The following is a 12288-nucleotide window of genomic DNA, read 5'->3' as shown; positions in this document are numbered from 1 at the left end:
TACGAGTGTTCTTGGAGAAGCCCATGGAAGTGTGTATTATAAACTACTGTGTGTAGATTTCAAAATGTTTTTGCACCAAAATAAACATATAGTCATTTTATGTTTCTGTAAACTTTTCAAGTGACCAAACATTTTAAAATTTTAACTCTTGGTCTTAATATCTTTTAAAACAAAAAGGAATGGTTAAATATTATTAACATTCTATAAACTTAGTAAACAACTAAATTATATTGTACATAATAGGTGTTTTTAATATGCAACTTTTTTTTCTTAAAGAGATGTGAAAGCTGGAAATATTCTTCTTGGAGAAGATGGATCAGTGCAGATTGCAGGTAATTGGTGTTCGTGGTTTTGGTCAGTGGTGGGGCCTGCTGCTGCGTCCCTCGAACCAGGCGCCCAGTGCCGGCTCGTCCCTGCCGACTCGGCTTCCTGCAGTCGCCTTCAGTCCTGATCTTCTGTTTGCCTTCCAGCGTTCAGGGCTGCCGTGGGTCCTGCCGCTCTGTGCTTTCCTGTGCGGGGGGGGTGGTGAGTGAGGCCGCACCTGTGCTGGGCGTGGCCTGTGTCAGGAGAGCGCCTGGGGAGCGGACGTGTGCTAGGCTCAGTGGCCGCACTGAAGGGTCGGTCAAGAGCTGGAGTCCAGGCTGGGACTCCGTCACGGCCGGGAAGCTGCCTCAGTCAGACCAGCTTCCTCTCGGGTTGTAGGACACTCAGTTCGTAAGCCACACAAATCGTAAATTACTTCCTCAGCTGTTAGATGGTAATTTAGACAAGCATCTTCATGTCCTTGAGGTAAGATAGTGCTTTTTATTTTATTTTTGTGCTAAATGGCAGAAGAGATGATTTATTGTACTTGTGTCACACTTGGCCACGACTGATAAAGGTGTCGTATGCACTCGTCAGCTAAAACAGGACCACAGACACCAGTGACAGTCACACGTGAAGGTATTGAAGGAGAGGCAGGGCAGCGGCAGACTGTCGGGACCAACATGCCGCCAGAGCGCGGCCCCAGCAGGGCTCACACAGCTGTTTCTAGTGCTCTGTCCACTAGGGCTCACAGTTTTCACCCCTGGTATGCAGTGATCAACAACAGAAAGCCCAGACTATGCTTGTGAGATAACAGGTAACAATAACAGACCCCAGATACGGTTGTAGCGTAACAGTGCAGGGCGCAGTTCGTGGGACTTGGGCCCACATAGTTCCACAAGATGCACCCTTAGCCGTTAGCAAGCAGAGCTAATATGTACAGCAGTTAGCTTTTAGCCGCACTCACTCCATTTTGATTTCGACTCACAGAGGAACTAGTCCGGAGTGGCCCAGGCCCAGGCAGAGGCCGCCAGGGGCTGTGTTTCGGTGTCAGCAAAGTGGTCTCATAGGTGGTTTCTCCGACGTGTTAGCGATCGTAGTTCCAGATCTTTCAAGACACGTTGTAGAGAGTAGCAGGCAGTCCCCGGGCCGCCACCTCTCCTGGCTGCGGTGCCCAGCCCAGCCTTCACCTGACCTCTCCTCCTCCTCACTGTGCACTTCAGCCTCTGCACTCGGTCCTGCCCCACGAGGCTCTGACACGCAGAGGCTTTCAAGAAGACGGCGCTGCAGCCAAGAGGAAGGCAGTACTTTCTAATGCTGCATAAAGATCTAACATGGGGGCCGGCACCGTGCGCAGGCATCCACGTGGGCGGCGGTTCCAGTCCCGGCTGCTCCTCTTCCAGGCCAGCTCTCTGCTGTGGCCTGGGAAGGCAGTGGAGGATGGCCCGAATGCTGGGCCCTGCACCCCATGGGAGACCAGGAGGAAGCACCTGGCTCCTGGCTTCGGATCAGCGCAGCTGCAGCCATTTGGGGAGTGCACCAACAGAAGGAAGACCTTTCTCTCTGTCTCTCTCTCTCACTGTCTGTAACTCTACCTGTCAAATAAATAAAATCTTAAAGAAAGCCTAACATAGAAGTAAATATTGATAAATTCAAGTCCTTTAAATTGGCAACTTTGTTTATCAAAACAGGAACAGCTTATCACTTTTTTTGAAAAGCATATTTTTTAATGTTTTTTGTCTTTTATTTTTTAATTTTTTAATTTTTTTTTTTTTTTTAGTTAGAGAGGGAGAGAGGTACTTATTTATTTGAAAGGCAGAGTTACAGGGAGGTAGAGGCAGAGAGAGAGGGAGGGAGGGAGGGAGAGAGGTCTTCCATCGCTGCTTCACTCCCCAGATGGCTGCAGTGGCCGGAGCTGTGCCAATCAGGAGCCAGGAGCGTCTAACCCCGCCCTTATGGGATTCAGGCACTGCAGGTGGCGGCTGTACCCATTATGCCACAGCACCTGCCCTTGAATCTGTTCTTAGCTTTATGTGTGGATTGACTGTTTCTTTGGCATTGTCATTCACACTCCTTAGCTGATGCTGGAGCTACAGTCTGTCGGCTTGCTTGGTTGTGATTGGAAGCCCGCAGGTGCACAGCCTCTGGCGGTCCAGAAGTCTGGGTCATTATTATGTTCCTAATGTAAAATGCTACATACGTGAAAGCTACTTGGTTTTAAAATTCAAAAGAATCGCCCAACTAAACCTGACAATGTATTGTTTGTGATTTGACTGCATCTTTATTATTATAGTTAAGTGTTTTAAGACATAGTATAGTTTTCCCTGCTAGCTGGTTGTAATAATACCTAGTAAGTATTGGATGCGTGGTGGGTTACAGGGAGTACTCTCAGGTTGTTAATTCACTTGATCCGCAGCAGCCTCCTGGGTGGGCCCTGTGCCTGTGCATTGCCTGCAGACACAGCCGTTGTGCAGCAAAGACAGGACGTGCCAAGTCTACCTGCTGGGCGGAGAGTGCCCTCTGGGAGCTCTCGTTCCCCTCAAAGGCACTTTCAAGTGTTGTTTCCTTTTTATTTCTTTTAAGGTTTTATTTTATTTATTTGAAATGCAGAGTTACAGAGTGAGCGAGTGAGAGGGCTCTTCCATATGCTGGTTCATTCCCAAATGGCTGCAGTGGCCGGTGCTGGACTGATCCTAAGCCGGGAGCTTCTTCTGGGTCTGCCATGGGGGTGCAGCGGCCCAAGGACTTGAGTTGTCTTCCACTGCTTCCCGTGCACATTAGCAGGGGTCTGGGTTGGAGTGGAGCATCCAGGTTCCAACTGTGGCCCATGTGGGATGCGGACACTGCAGGCATGGCCTCACCTGCTGAACCACTACACTGACCCCGACTTGTTTGTTGTTGCTACAAATGAACATTTTAAAGTTCCTAGATAGTTTAGAAGTATTAGAACATTAAGATTATTTTTAGGCCGGCGCCACGGCTCACTAGGCTAATCCTCCGCCTTGCGGCGCCGGCACACCGGGTTCTAGTCCCGGTTGGGGCGCCGGATTCTGTCCCGGTTGCCCCTCTTCCAGGCAAGCTCTCTGCTGTGGCCAGGGAGTGCAGTGGAGGATGGCCCAAGTGCTTGGGCCCTGCACCCCATGGGAGACCAGGAGAAGCACCTGGCGGCGGCCATTGGAGGGTGAACCAACGGCAAAGGAAGACCTTTCTCTCTGTCTCTCTCTCTCACTGTCCACTCTGCCTGTCAAAAATTAAAAAAAAAAAAAAAGGAAAGGAAAAAAAAGATTATTTTTAAAGTAAGGATTTTGAAATTTATTTTTATTTATTTATTAGAGAGCAAGAATGTGAGTGCACTCCCGTTGTTGGCTCACTCCCGAAATTCCTGCAGGGGCTGGGGGTCCGGAGCTCGGAACTAGGAACTCAGCCCAGGTCTCCCGCTTGAGTGGCAGGACCCCAGCTGCTTGAGCTATCACTGCGGCCTCTTAGGGCCTGCGTTAGCAAGCAGCTGCAATTAGATGTCAGAGCTGGCTTCGAACCCAGGTAGACAGGGATGCCACTCAACCGCTGGGCCACACAGCTGCCCGAGATTGCTTCTGCTGAGGGCGCACACTGCTAAGCCACTGCTTGTAGTATTGGAGGCCACTTTGATCCCAGCTGCTCCACTGTGTTTTTTTTTTTTTTAAGACTTATTTCTTTATTCGAAAGGCAGAGATAGAAGGAGGGCTGAAGCCAGGAGCAAGGGCCCGAGGACCTGGGCCATCTTCTGCTGCTTTCCTAGGTGAATTAGCAGGGAGCTGGATAGGAAGTGAAGAAGCCAGGACTTGAACCAGCATCCATTTTGGATGCTGGCATTGCAAGTGGAGACTTAACCTTTTCGCCAGTGCCAGCCCCTGTTCCACTTTTGATCCAGGTCCTGCTGATGCCCCTGGGAAGTCAGCGAAGGATGCACCAGTGAGCCCCAGCCATCCACGTAGGAAACCCAGATGCAGTTCCTGGCTCTCGGCTGTGACCGTTTGGGAAGAGAATCAGCAGAGAGAGCTCTGTCTCCCTCCGTGCCTCTCCTGCTCTGCCTTTCAGATAATAAATCTTCTTTTTAAATATTTATTTATTGAAGGGCAGAGTTAGAGAGAGGGGGGTCTTCCATCCACTGGTATACTCCCCAGATGGCTGCAACAGCTGGAGCTGAGCCAATTTGAAGCCAGGTCTCCCATGTGGGTTCAGGGACCCAAAAACTTGGGCCATCTTCTGCTGCTTTCCCAGGCCTAAGCAGAGAGCTGGATGGGAAGCGGAGCGGCCGGGACTAGAACTGGCCGCCATATGGGATGGTGGCACTGCAAGCAGTGGCTTCACCCGCTACGCCACAGCGCTGGCCCCGTAAATAAGTCTATTTATTTATTCATTTATTTTTTAAGTCCATCTTGTGTAGACTTGCTGTTTTATACTGTGACAATACTTGCTCCACAAGGGCTGAGTTCACAGACTTCTGGATCTGGAGTTGCAGAGTGTGCAGTGCTAAAAGTGTCTGTCTCCCACTGGGCTTGTCCACAGGTATTCTGTTTTCAAATACAGACTCATTTTACATGCTACAGAATATTCTGAAATCGAGAACAAAGAGACTCCGATACGATGTAGAAAACCTGCATTATGTTAGGAATCAGGGGTTGTCACTGGCTAGCTTCACCAAGGGGGATTTCTTCAGTGTGCTGGGGGCACACAGAGCCAGTTCCCTGAGCAGCGAGGCCTCGCAGGCAGGCAGCCGGCTGTGCGGACCTGGAGGGCGCAGCTCTGGCTGTGGCTCGGCTCCGGGAGCCCGGTGCTTGTGTCTCCGCCCCGGCTGCAGACCTCCGGGAGCCTGTGCTCGGGCTGCTTGGAGCGAGGTGTCTCGCCCTGGCTCAGATCAGCCGTGCTCGTGAGAGCCGAGGTCAGAGAGCACCGATGCAGGCCCAGGTTCAGTCCCACAGGCAGAGGAGCGGTGCGGGACAGGCAGCCCTCCGCGGCAGGGACAGGCCGAGGAGCAGTGCGGGACAGGCCGAGGAGCGGTGCGGGACAGGCAGCCGAGCGGTGTGGGACAGGCAGCCCTCCGCGGCAGGGGCTGGTACCTTGGCTTCAGCGTTGGGGGTTAACTTCTTTGTAGAAAGATTCTTGAGACCTGGGTGAGCTGAGTTACCAGTGTCACACATCTGTTGGCAAATGAGGATATACAATTAGGATTACTACATTTGTTCTGGACCAAGTTCTTGAGAACTTTTTGAATGCCAATCTATAAAGGATTGATTGGATTCTATAAAGGATTGATTGGATTCTATAAAGAATTGATTGGATTCTTTAGGGTTTTTTGAGCTGCAGTGACCATGTCAAAGTAATAATTGGACTAGTGTTGTGGTGTAATAGGTAAAGCCAGGTTGAGTCCTGGCTGCCCCCCTTCTGATCCAGCTCTCTGCCGTGGCCTGGGAGAGCAGTGGAGGATGGCCCAGGTCCTTGGGCCCTGCACCCGTGTGGGAGACCTGGAAGAACCTACTGGCTTCTGGCCTCAGCCTGGCCCAGTGCTGGCCATTGCGACCATTTGGGAAATTAATCAGCAGATGGAAGATCTCTCTCTGTCTCTCCCTCTCTCTGTAACTCTGCCTTTGAAATAAATAAATCTTTATAAAAAAAAAGCGATCACCAGAAAATGAATGAATCTGGTAAGTAGTATGTAGGGTGGGTGTGAGCAAGGAGTCAAATCTGAGTTAATGGAGTGAGGAACCTGAGGCGGTGCCTTGATCTATCTGAAATTCCAGCTAACAGAAGAGAAGTGGCCGTCTGCCGTGCGTGTGGGCCAGTGGCCGCGTCGTGCTGCTTTCCTGGTGTTAATGTATTCACTGTGCTGTTCCTGTCTTCCTGGCACATTCTCTTTCAGACTTTGGAGTTAGTGCTTTTCTGGCAACCGGCGGTGACATCACCCGGAATAAAGTGAGGAAGACGTTTGTGGGCACCCCTTGCTGGATGGCACCTGAAGTGATGGAGCAGGTACCGTGTGCCGCGTGCCTTGTCTCTCTACAGCGGTTCCAGGCTGGTTACGAAGCCGAACAGTCTTAGTCGTATTTGCTCTCGCTTGATTTACCATGTTAGCTCTGGGAAATACATGTCTCTTCTTTGGTTAAGACTTTACCCTTAAAAACAAAACACAACACCATCTAGAGCTTTACAAGGGCTGTGAGCGCAGGGTTTACTTGCCCGCAGCAGCCTGAGGAGTGGTCGGGCACGGTTGCCTTGGTAATTCCTTCGCACGGTGACGTGCCCGCGTCTGCTCCCCTGCGGTCCTCACGGCTCCGTCCTGGAAGGACCGCGTCCTCACGGCTGTCCTAGAAGGACCGTGTCCTCACGGCTGTCCTGGAAGGATGCGTCCTCACGGCCCTGTCCTGGAAGGATGCGTCCTCACGGCTCTGTCCTGGAAGGACCGCGTCCTCACGGCTCCGTCCTGGAAGGATGCGTCCTCACGGCTGTCCTGGAAGGACCGCGTCCTCACGGCTGTCCTGGAAGGACCGCGTCCTCACGGCTGTCCTGGAAGGATGCGTCCTCACGGCTCCGTCCTGGAAGGACCGCGTCCTCACGGCTCCGTCCTGGAAGGACCGCGTCCTCACGGCTCCGTCCTGGAAGGACCGCGTCCTCACGGCTCCGTCCTGGAAGGACCGCGTCCTCACGGCTCCGTCCTGGAAGGACCGCGTCCTCACGGCTCCGTCCTGGAAGGACCGCGTCCTCACGGCTCCGTCCTGGAAGGACCGCGTCCTCACGGCTCCGTCCTGGAAGGACCGCGTCCTCACGGCTCCGTCCTGGAAGGACCGCGTCCTCACGGCTCCGTCCTGGAAGGACCGCGTCCTCACGGCTCCGTCCTGGAAGGATGCGTCCTCACGGCTCCGTCCTGGAAGGACCGCGTCCTCACGGCTCCGTCCTGGAAGGATGCGTCCTCACGGCTGTCCTGGAAGGATGCGTCCTCACGGCTGTCCTGGAAGGACCGCGTCCTCACGGCTCCGTCCTGGAAGGACCGCGTCCTCACGGCTCCGTCCTGGAAGGACCGCGTCCTCACGGCTCCGTCCTGGAAGGACCGCGTCCTCACGGCTCCGTCCTGGAAGGATGCGTCCTCACGGCTGTCCTGGAAGGATGCGTCCTCACGGCTGTCCTGGAAGGACCGCGTCCTCACGGCTCCGTCCTGGAAGGACCGCGTCCTCACGGCTCCGTCCTGGAAGGACCGCGTCCTCACGGCTCCGTCCTGGAAGGACCGCGTCCTCACGGCTCCGTCCTGGAAGGACCGCGTCCTCACGGCTCTGTCCTGGAAGGACCGCGTCCTCACGGCTCCGTCCTGGAAGGACCGCGTCCTCACGGCTCCGTCCTGGAAGGATGCGTCCTCACGGCTGTCCTGGAAGGATGCGTCCTCACGGCTCCGTCCTGGAAGGATGCGTCCTCACGGCTCCGTCCTAGAAGGATGCGTCCTCACGGCTCCGTCCTAGAAGGATGCGTCCTCACGGCTCCGTCCTGGAAGGATGCGTCCTCACGGCTCTGTCCTGGAAGGACCGCGTCCTCACGGCTCCGTCCTGGAAGGACCGCGTCCTCACGGCTCTGTCCTAGAAGGATGCGTCCTCACGGCTCCGTCCTAGAAGGATGCGTCCTCACGGCTCCGTCCTAGAAGGATGCGTCCTCACGGCTCCGTCCTGGAAGGATGCGTCCTCACGGCTGTCCTGGAAGGATGCGTCCTCACAGCTCTGTCCTGGAAGGACCGCGTCCTCACGGCTGTCCTGGAAGGACCGCGTCCTCACGGCTCCGTCCTGGAAGGACCGCGTCCTCACGGCTGTCCTGGAAGGACCGCGTCCTCACGGCTCCGTCCTGGAAGGACCGCGTCCTCACGGCTCCGTCCTGGAAGGACCGCGTCCTCACGGCTATCTCCTGGAAGGACCGCGTCCTCACGGCTCCGTCCTGGAAGGACCGCGTCCTCACGGCTCCGTCCTGGAAGGACCGCGTCCTCACGGCTATCTCCTGGAAGGACTGCGTCCCCAGCTGCTGTGGCTGGGTGTGAGTGCACCCCTCCTTTAAGGAAACTGCTGCTTCTCAAACAGGGCTCATTTCTTACTGCTTCTCACCTCTTGGTGCGTGGGAGACCGCTGGCACCCCCGCTCCATCCACTTGCCAGCCTCCTCTGACTCGGCTCGCCTTCCCCGCAGCCCTGCTCACCCCTTCCCTGCCGGCCTCCTCTGACTTGGCTCGCCTTCCCTGCAGCCCTCCTCACCCCTTCCCTGCCGGCCTCCTCTGACTCGGCTCGCCTTCCCCGCAGCCCTCCTCACCCCTTCCCTGCTGGCCTCCTCTGGCCCGCCTTCCCCGCAGCCCTCCTCACCCCTTCCCTGCCGGCCTCCTCCAGCTCGTCTTCCCCGCAGCCCTCCTCACCCCTTCCCTGCTGGCCTCCTCCAGCTCGCCTTCCCCGCAGCCCTCCTCACCCCTTCCCTGCCCCCCGCAGCCCTCCTCACCCCTTCCCTGCCCCCCACAGCTCTCCTCACCCCTTCCCTGCCGGCCTCCTCCGGCTCGCCTTCCCTGCAGCCCTCCTCACCCCTTCCCTGGCTGTCCTGCTCTTCTCGGGGCCTTGACACTTCGATCCGTGCTCTGCTTCCTGATGGTTTCTGAATTACATTCAAGCCGCCTCGTTTGCTGAGTCTGCGGACTGGTGTTTCCGTCCCCATTTCTCTTAGGCTGCTTTACGTAGACGTCTCCCAGGTGTTCCGAGCCCAGTGTGTGGAGACCTGAACTCACTGTTCCGATGAGGACGATGGGGACGCTGGGCACACGTCGTCTGACGGCACAGATGAGGATGAGGGCGTGTTCTCAGTCCCACGCGTACACAGTGGGGGTACACACTGCACCCGCGAGCAGAGGAGCAAGGGGCGCTGGCGGTCGGCTCCGCAGCCGTGGCTGAGCCCTGCGAGGGATGAGCGGGGCTGCGAGGGCTGCGGGCTGCTGAGCAGGAGTCTTGCACTGCTGTCTCGCCAGGTGCCTCCGTCTTAAGGCAGCACGAACGTGGGGCCTCCGTCTTAAGGCAGCGCTGCCAAACCCGTTACCTCCTGCATGTAGCGTGGAGCATTTAAATTTAGAAGCACATGCTGTTGGCAGTATAGAAGGAGGCAAATCTGTCAGTAAAGTGCCGTCAGCAGTTCTATAACATTCACACCCTTTGTAAGTTTTTCATTTTAGAGGTTAAGGTGATGAAATACCATACACAGAACATCAGGGACCCCAAACAGTTACTACCACTGTGGGAATTTTTAGTTCTTTCTCATCTCTTTTTAACTGGAGTATGTACCTGTTTGTAATTGTCTCGAGACCTAGGAGCAGGGACAGGTGTTGGCCTCGTGGTTGCAATGCCAGTTAAGGGACCTGCATCCCACCATGGAGTGCGGGGGCTTGAGTCCTGGCTCCTCTCCCAGTCCCAGCTTATGGTTGGTGCTCACTCTGGGGGCAGCAGGTGACGGTGGGCCTGCCACCTGCGTGGGAAACCTGGAGAGTCACGGACTGGCTTTGGCCTGACACGACCTTGGCTGTTGGGGGAGGTGTGGAACTGATCCAGAGGATGAAAACTGCCAGTGTCCGTCTATTTCTGCGTGTCAAATAAATAAAGTAATAGGATTATCTCAGAGATCCAAAGTTTTAAAACTTACAATTTCATATTTTGTAAGTATTTTGTAAAAATCAGTTGTCCATATTTTCATGCAGAATTCATAAACATTGCTTTAGTTAACTAAGATTCTCTGAAGTGAGTATAGAATTTCTCTACTGTTGGCAAGCATTGAAATTGCCTTTTTCCCTCATACCGAGTGTATTTAGCTTTTGCATTCTTCAGATTGTTTTGTTGGTTTACAGTTTGCGAACACTCTTGATTCGTGTCAAACTCTCAGAAGTGCTCTGCTGTGGTAGGCGCAATCACACGCTGTCTGTTCTCGCAGGTCCGAGGCTATGACTTCAAAGCTGATATCTGGAGTTTTGGCATCACGGCAATTGAACTGGCCACAGGGGCCGCTCCGTATCATAAGTACCCGCCAATGAAGGTGAGGCCCGCTTTCACAGTGCCTGCCGTCGCAAGGCCCAGTTCCGTTTAGAGCCTGTCTTCTTTGCCACCCTTCCCAAGTTTTGTCTTTTCCTCCCCGCCCCTCCCCTCCCCCTCCCTCCTCCCCTCCCCCTCCTCTCCTCTCCTCTCCCCTTCCCTCCCCCTCCCTCCTCCCCTCCCCCTCCTCTCCTCTCCTCTCCCCTTCCCTCCCCTTCCCTCCCCCTCCCTCCTCCCCTCCCCCTCCTCTCCTCTCCCCTTCCTTCCCCTCTTCCTCTCCTCCCCCTCCTCTCCTCCCCTTCTCTCCTACTCTCCTCTACCTCCCCCTTTCCTCCCCTCCCCTCCCCTCCCCTCCTACTCTCCTCTCCCTTTCCCTCCCCCTTCCCTCCTCTTCCTTCCCCTCCCCTCCCCCGTTCCCCTCCTCTCCCCTCTCCATCCCTCCCTTCCCCTCCTCCTCTCCTCTCCTCTCCCCTCCCCTCCCTACCCCATCCCTCCCCTCCTCTCTTTTCTCTTCCCCTTTCCTCCCCTCCCCTCCCCTGTTCCCCTCCTCTCCCCTGTCCATCCCTTCCCTCCCCTCCTCCCCTCCTCCCATCCTCCCCTCCTCCCCTCCTCCCCTCCTCTCTTTTCTCTTCCCCTTGCCTCCCTTCCCCTCCTCCTCTCCCCTCCCTTCCCCTCTCCTCCCCTCCCCATCCCTCCCCATCCCTCCCCTCCTCCTCTCCCCTCCCCTCCCCTCCCCTCCTACTCTCCTCTCCCCTCCCCTCCCCACCCCATCCCTCCCCTCCTCTCTTTTCTCTTCCCCTTTCCTCCCCTCCCCTCCCCTGTTCCCCTCCTCTCCCCTGTCCATCCCTCCCCTCCCCTCCTCCCCTCCTCCCCTCCTCCCCTCCTCTCTTTTCTCTTCCCCTCCCCTGCCTTCCCCTCCTCTCCCCTCCCCTCCCCTCCCTTCCCCTCCCTTCCCCTCCCCTCCCCTCCCTTCCCCTCCCCTCCTCTCCCCTCCCCTCCCTTCCCCTCCCCTCCTCTCCCCTCCCCTCCCCTCCCCTCCCCTCCCTTCCCCTCCCCCCCTCCCCTCCCCTCCCCTCCTACTTGTGTTCTGGCTTCCTGGGGAGCAGCCTGTGGTGTTCTGCAGTGGCTACACCATTTTACGCTTGCCTCAGCACTGTCCAGGGTTTCTGATTTCTCTGTGTGCTCACCAACACTTGGTGGTGTTGGCCGGAAGCCACCTGATTGTATGAGGTGGATTTCATTGTGATTCTGGTTTGCGTTTCCCTAGTGGTCAGTGATACTGAACGTCTCTGCAGGTACTTTTTGCCATGTATCTTCCTTAGCAAAATGTCTGCTCAACTCCTTCGCCCTGGTTTGACTCAGTTTGGTTTTTTTATTGTTGATTTTAGGAGTTCTTATATATTCTTGACATTGATCTCTTATCAGATACATGGTTGGCAAATATTTTCTCCTGTGGATTTCCTTTCCACACTGTTGATAGCGTCTTTTGATGTACAAAATTTTAATTTTTAAAGAAACTTTTATTTTACTATTTGGGGGACAGAGAAAGCGAGTGTGCACGCGCACTGCCATCCATTGGTTCACTCCTCAGAAGCCCGCAGTGGCTGGGGCAGGGCGGGGCCACAGCTGGGGGACGGAAGTCAAGCCCAGGCTCCCCCGGAGGTGGCAGGACCCAGCTGTCGGAGGCATCGCCCGCTGCCTTCCAGGGTGTGGGTCAGCAGGAGGCTGGAGCCGGGCCGGAGCCGGGACTCTGGGGGGATGCAGGGGCCAGGCAGCCTCGTGACCACCAGACAGGACAGCGTCCCCGAAGCTTTAAATCTGGTGAAGCTTGGTTTACGTATTTTTTCATCTTTGATGTCATATTCAAGACAAGTCTAATATTGTAAAGTTTGCCCTGTGTGTGTTTTTTGAGAGTTTTAATGGTT

At 55.3% G+C, this 12288-nt stretch overlaps 1 protein-coding gene across 6 annotated transcripts in view; it reads left to right on the top strand.

Annotated features, from left to right (window-relative positions):
- OXSR1 (oxidative stress responsive kinase 1) overlaps positions 1 to 12288 on the top strand; it is a 108125-nt gene that overhangs the window by 57816 nt on the left and 38021 nt on the right. For 5 of the 6 annotated variants that reach the window (XM_070073033.1, XM_070073030.1, XM_070073028.1 and 2 more), the window contains exons 5-7: positions 277 to 332; positions 6203 to 6312; positions 10266 to 10367. In XM_070073033.1, the coding sequence (XP_069929134.1) occupies positions 277 to 332; positions 6203 to 6312; positions 10266 to 10367 (268 nt within the window). The remainder of the gene's footprint in view (positions 1 to 276; positions 333 to 6202; positions 6313 to 10265; positions 10368 to 12288) is intronic. The other variant, XM_070073029.1, reaches the window with a different exon arrangement.

The sequence above is a fragment of the Oryctolagus cuniculus genome, chromosome 4, assembly GCF_964237555.1.
Source record: "Oryctolagus cuniculus chromosome 4, mOryCun1.1, whole genome shotgun sequence".
NCBI lineage: Eukaryota > Metazoa > Chordata > Mammalia > Lagomorpha > Leporidae > Oryctolagus > Oryctolagus cuniculus.
This window is presented reverse-complemented; position numbering and strand designations above follow the sequence as displayed.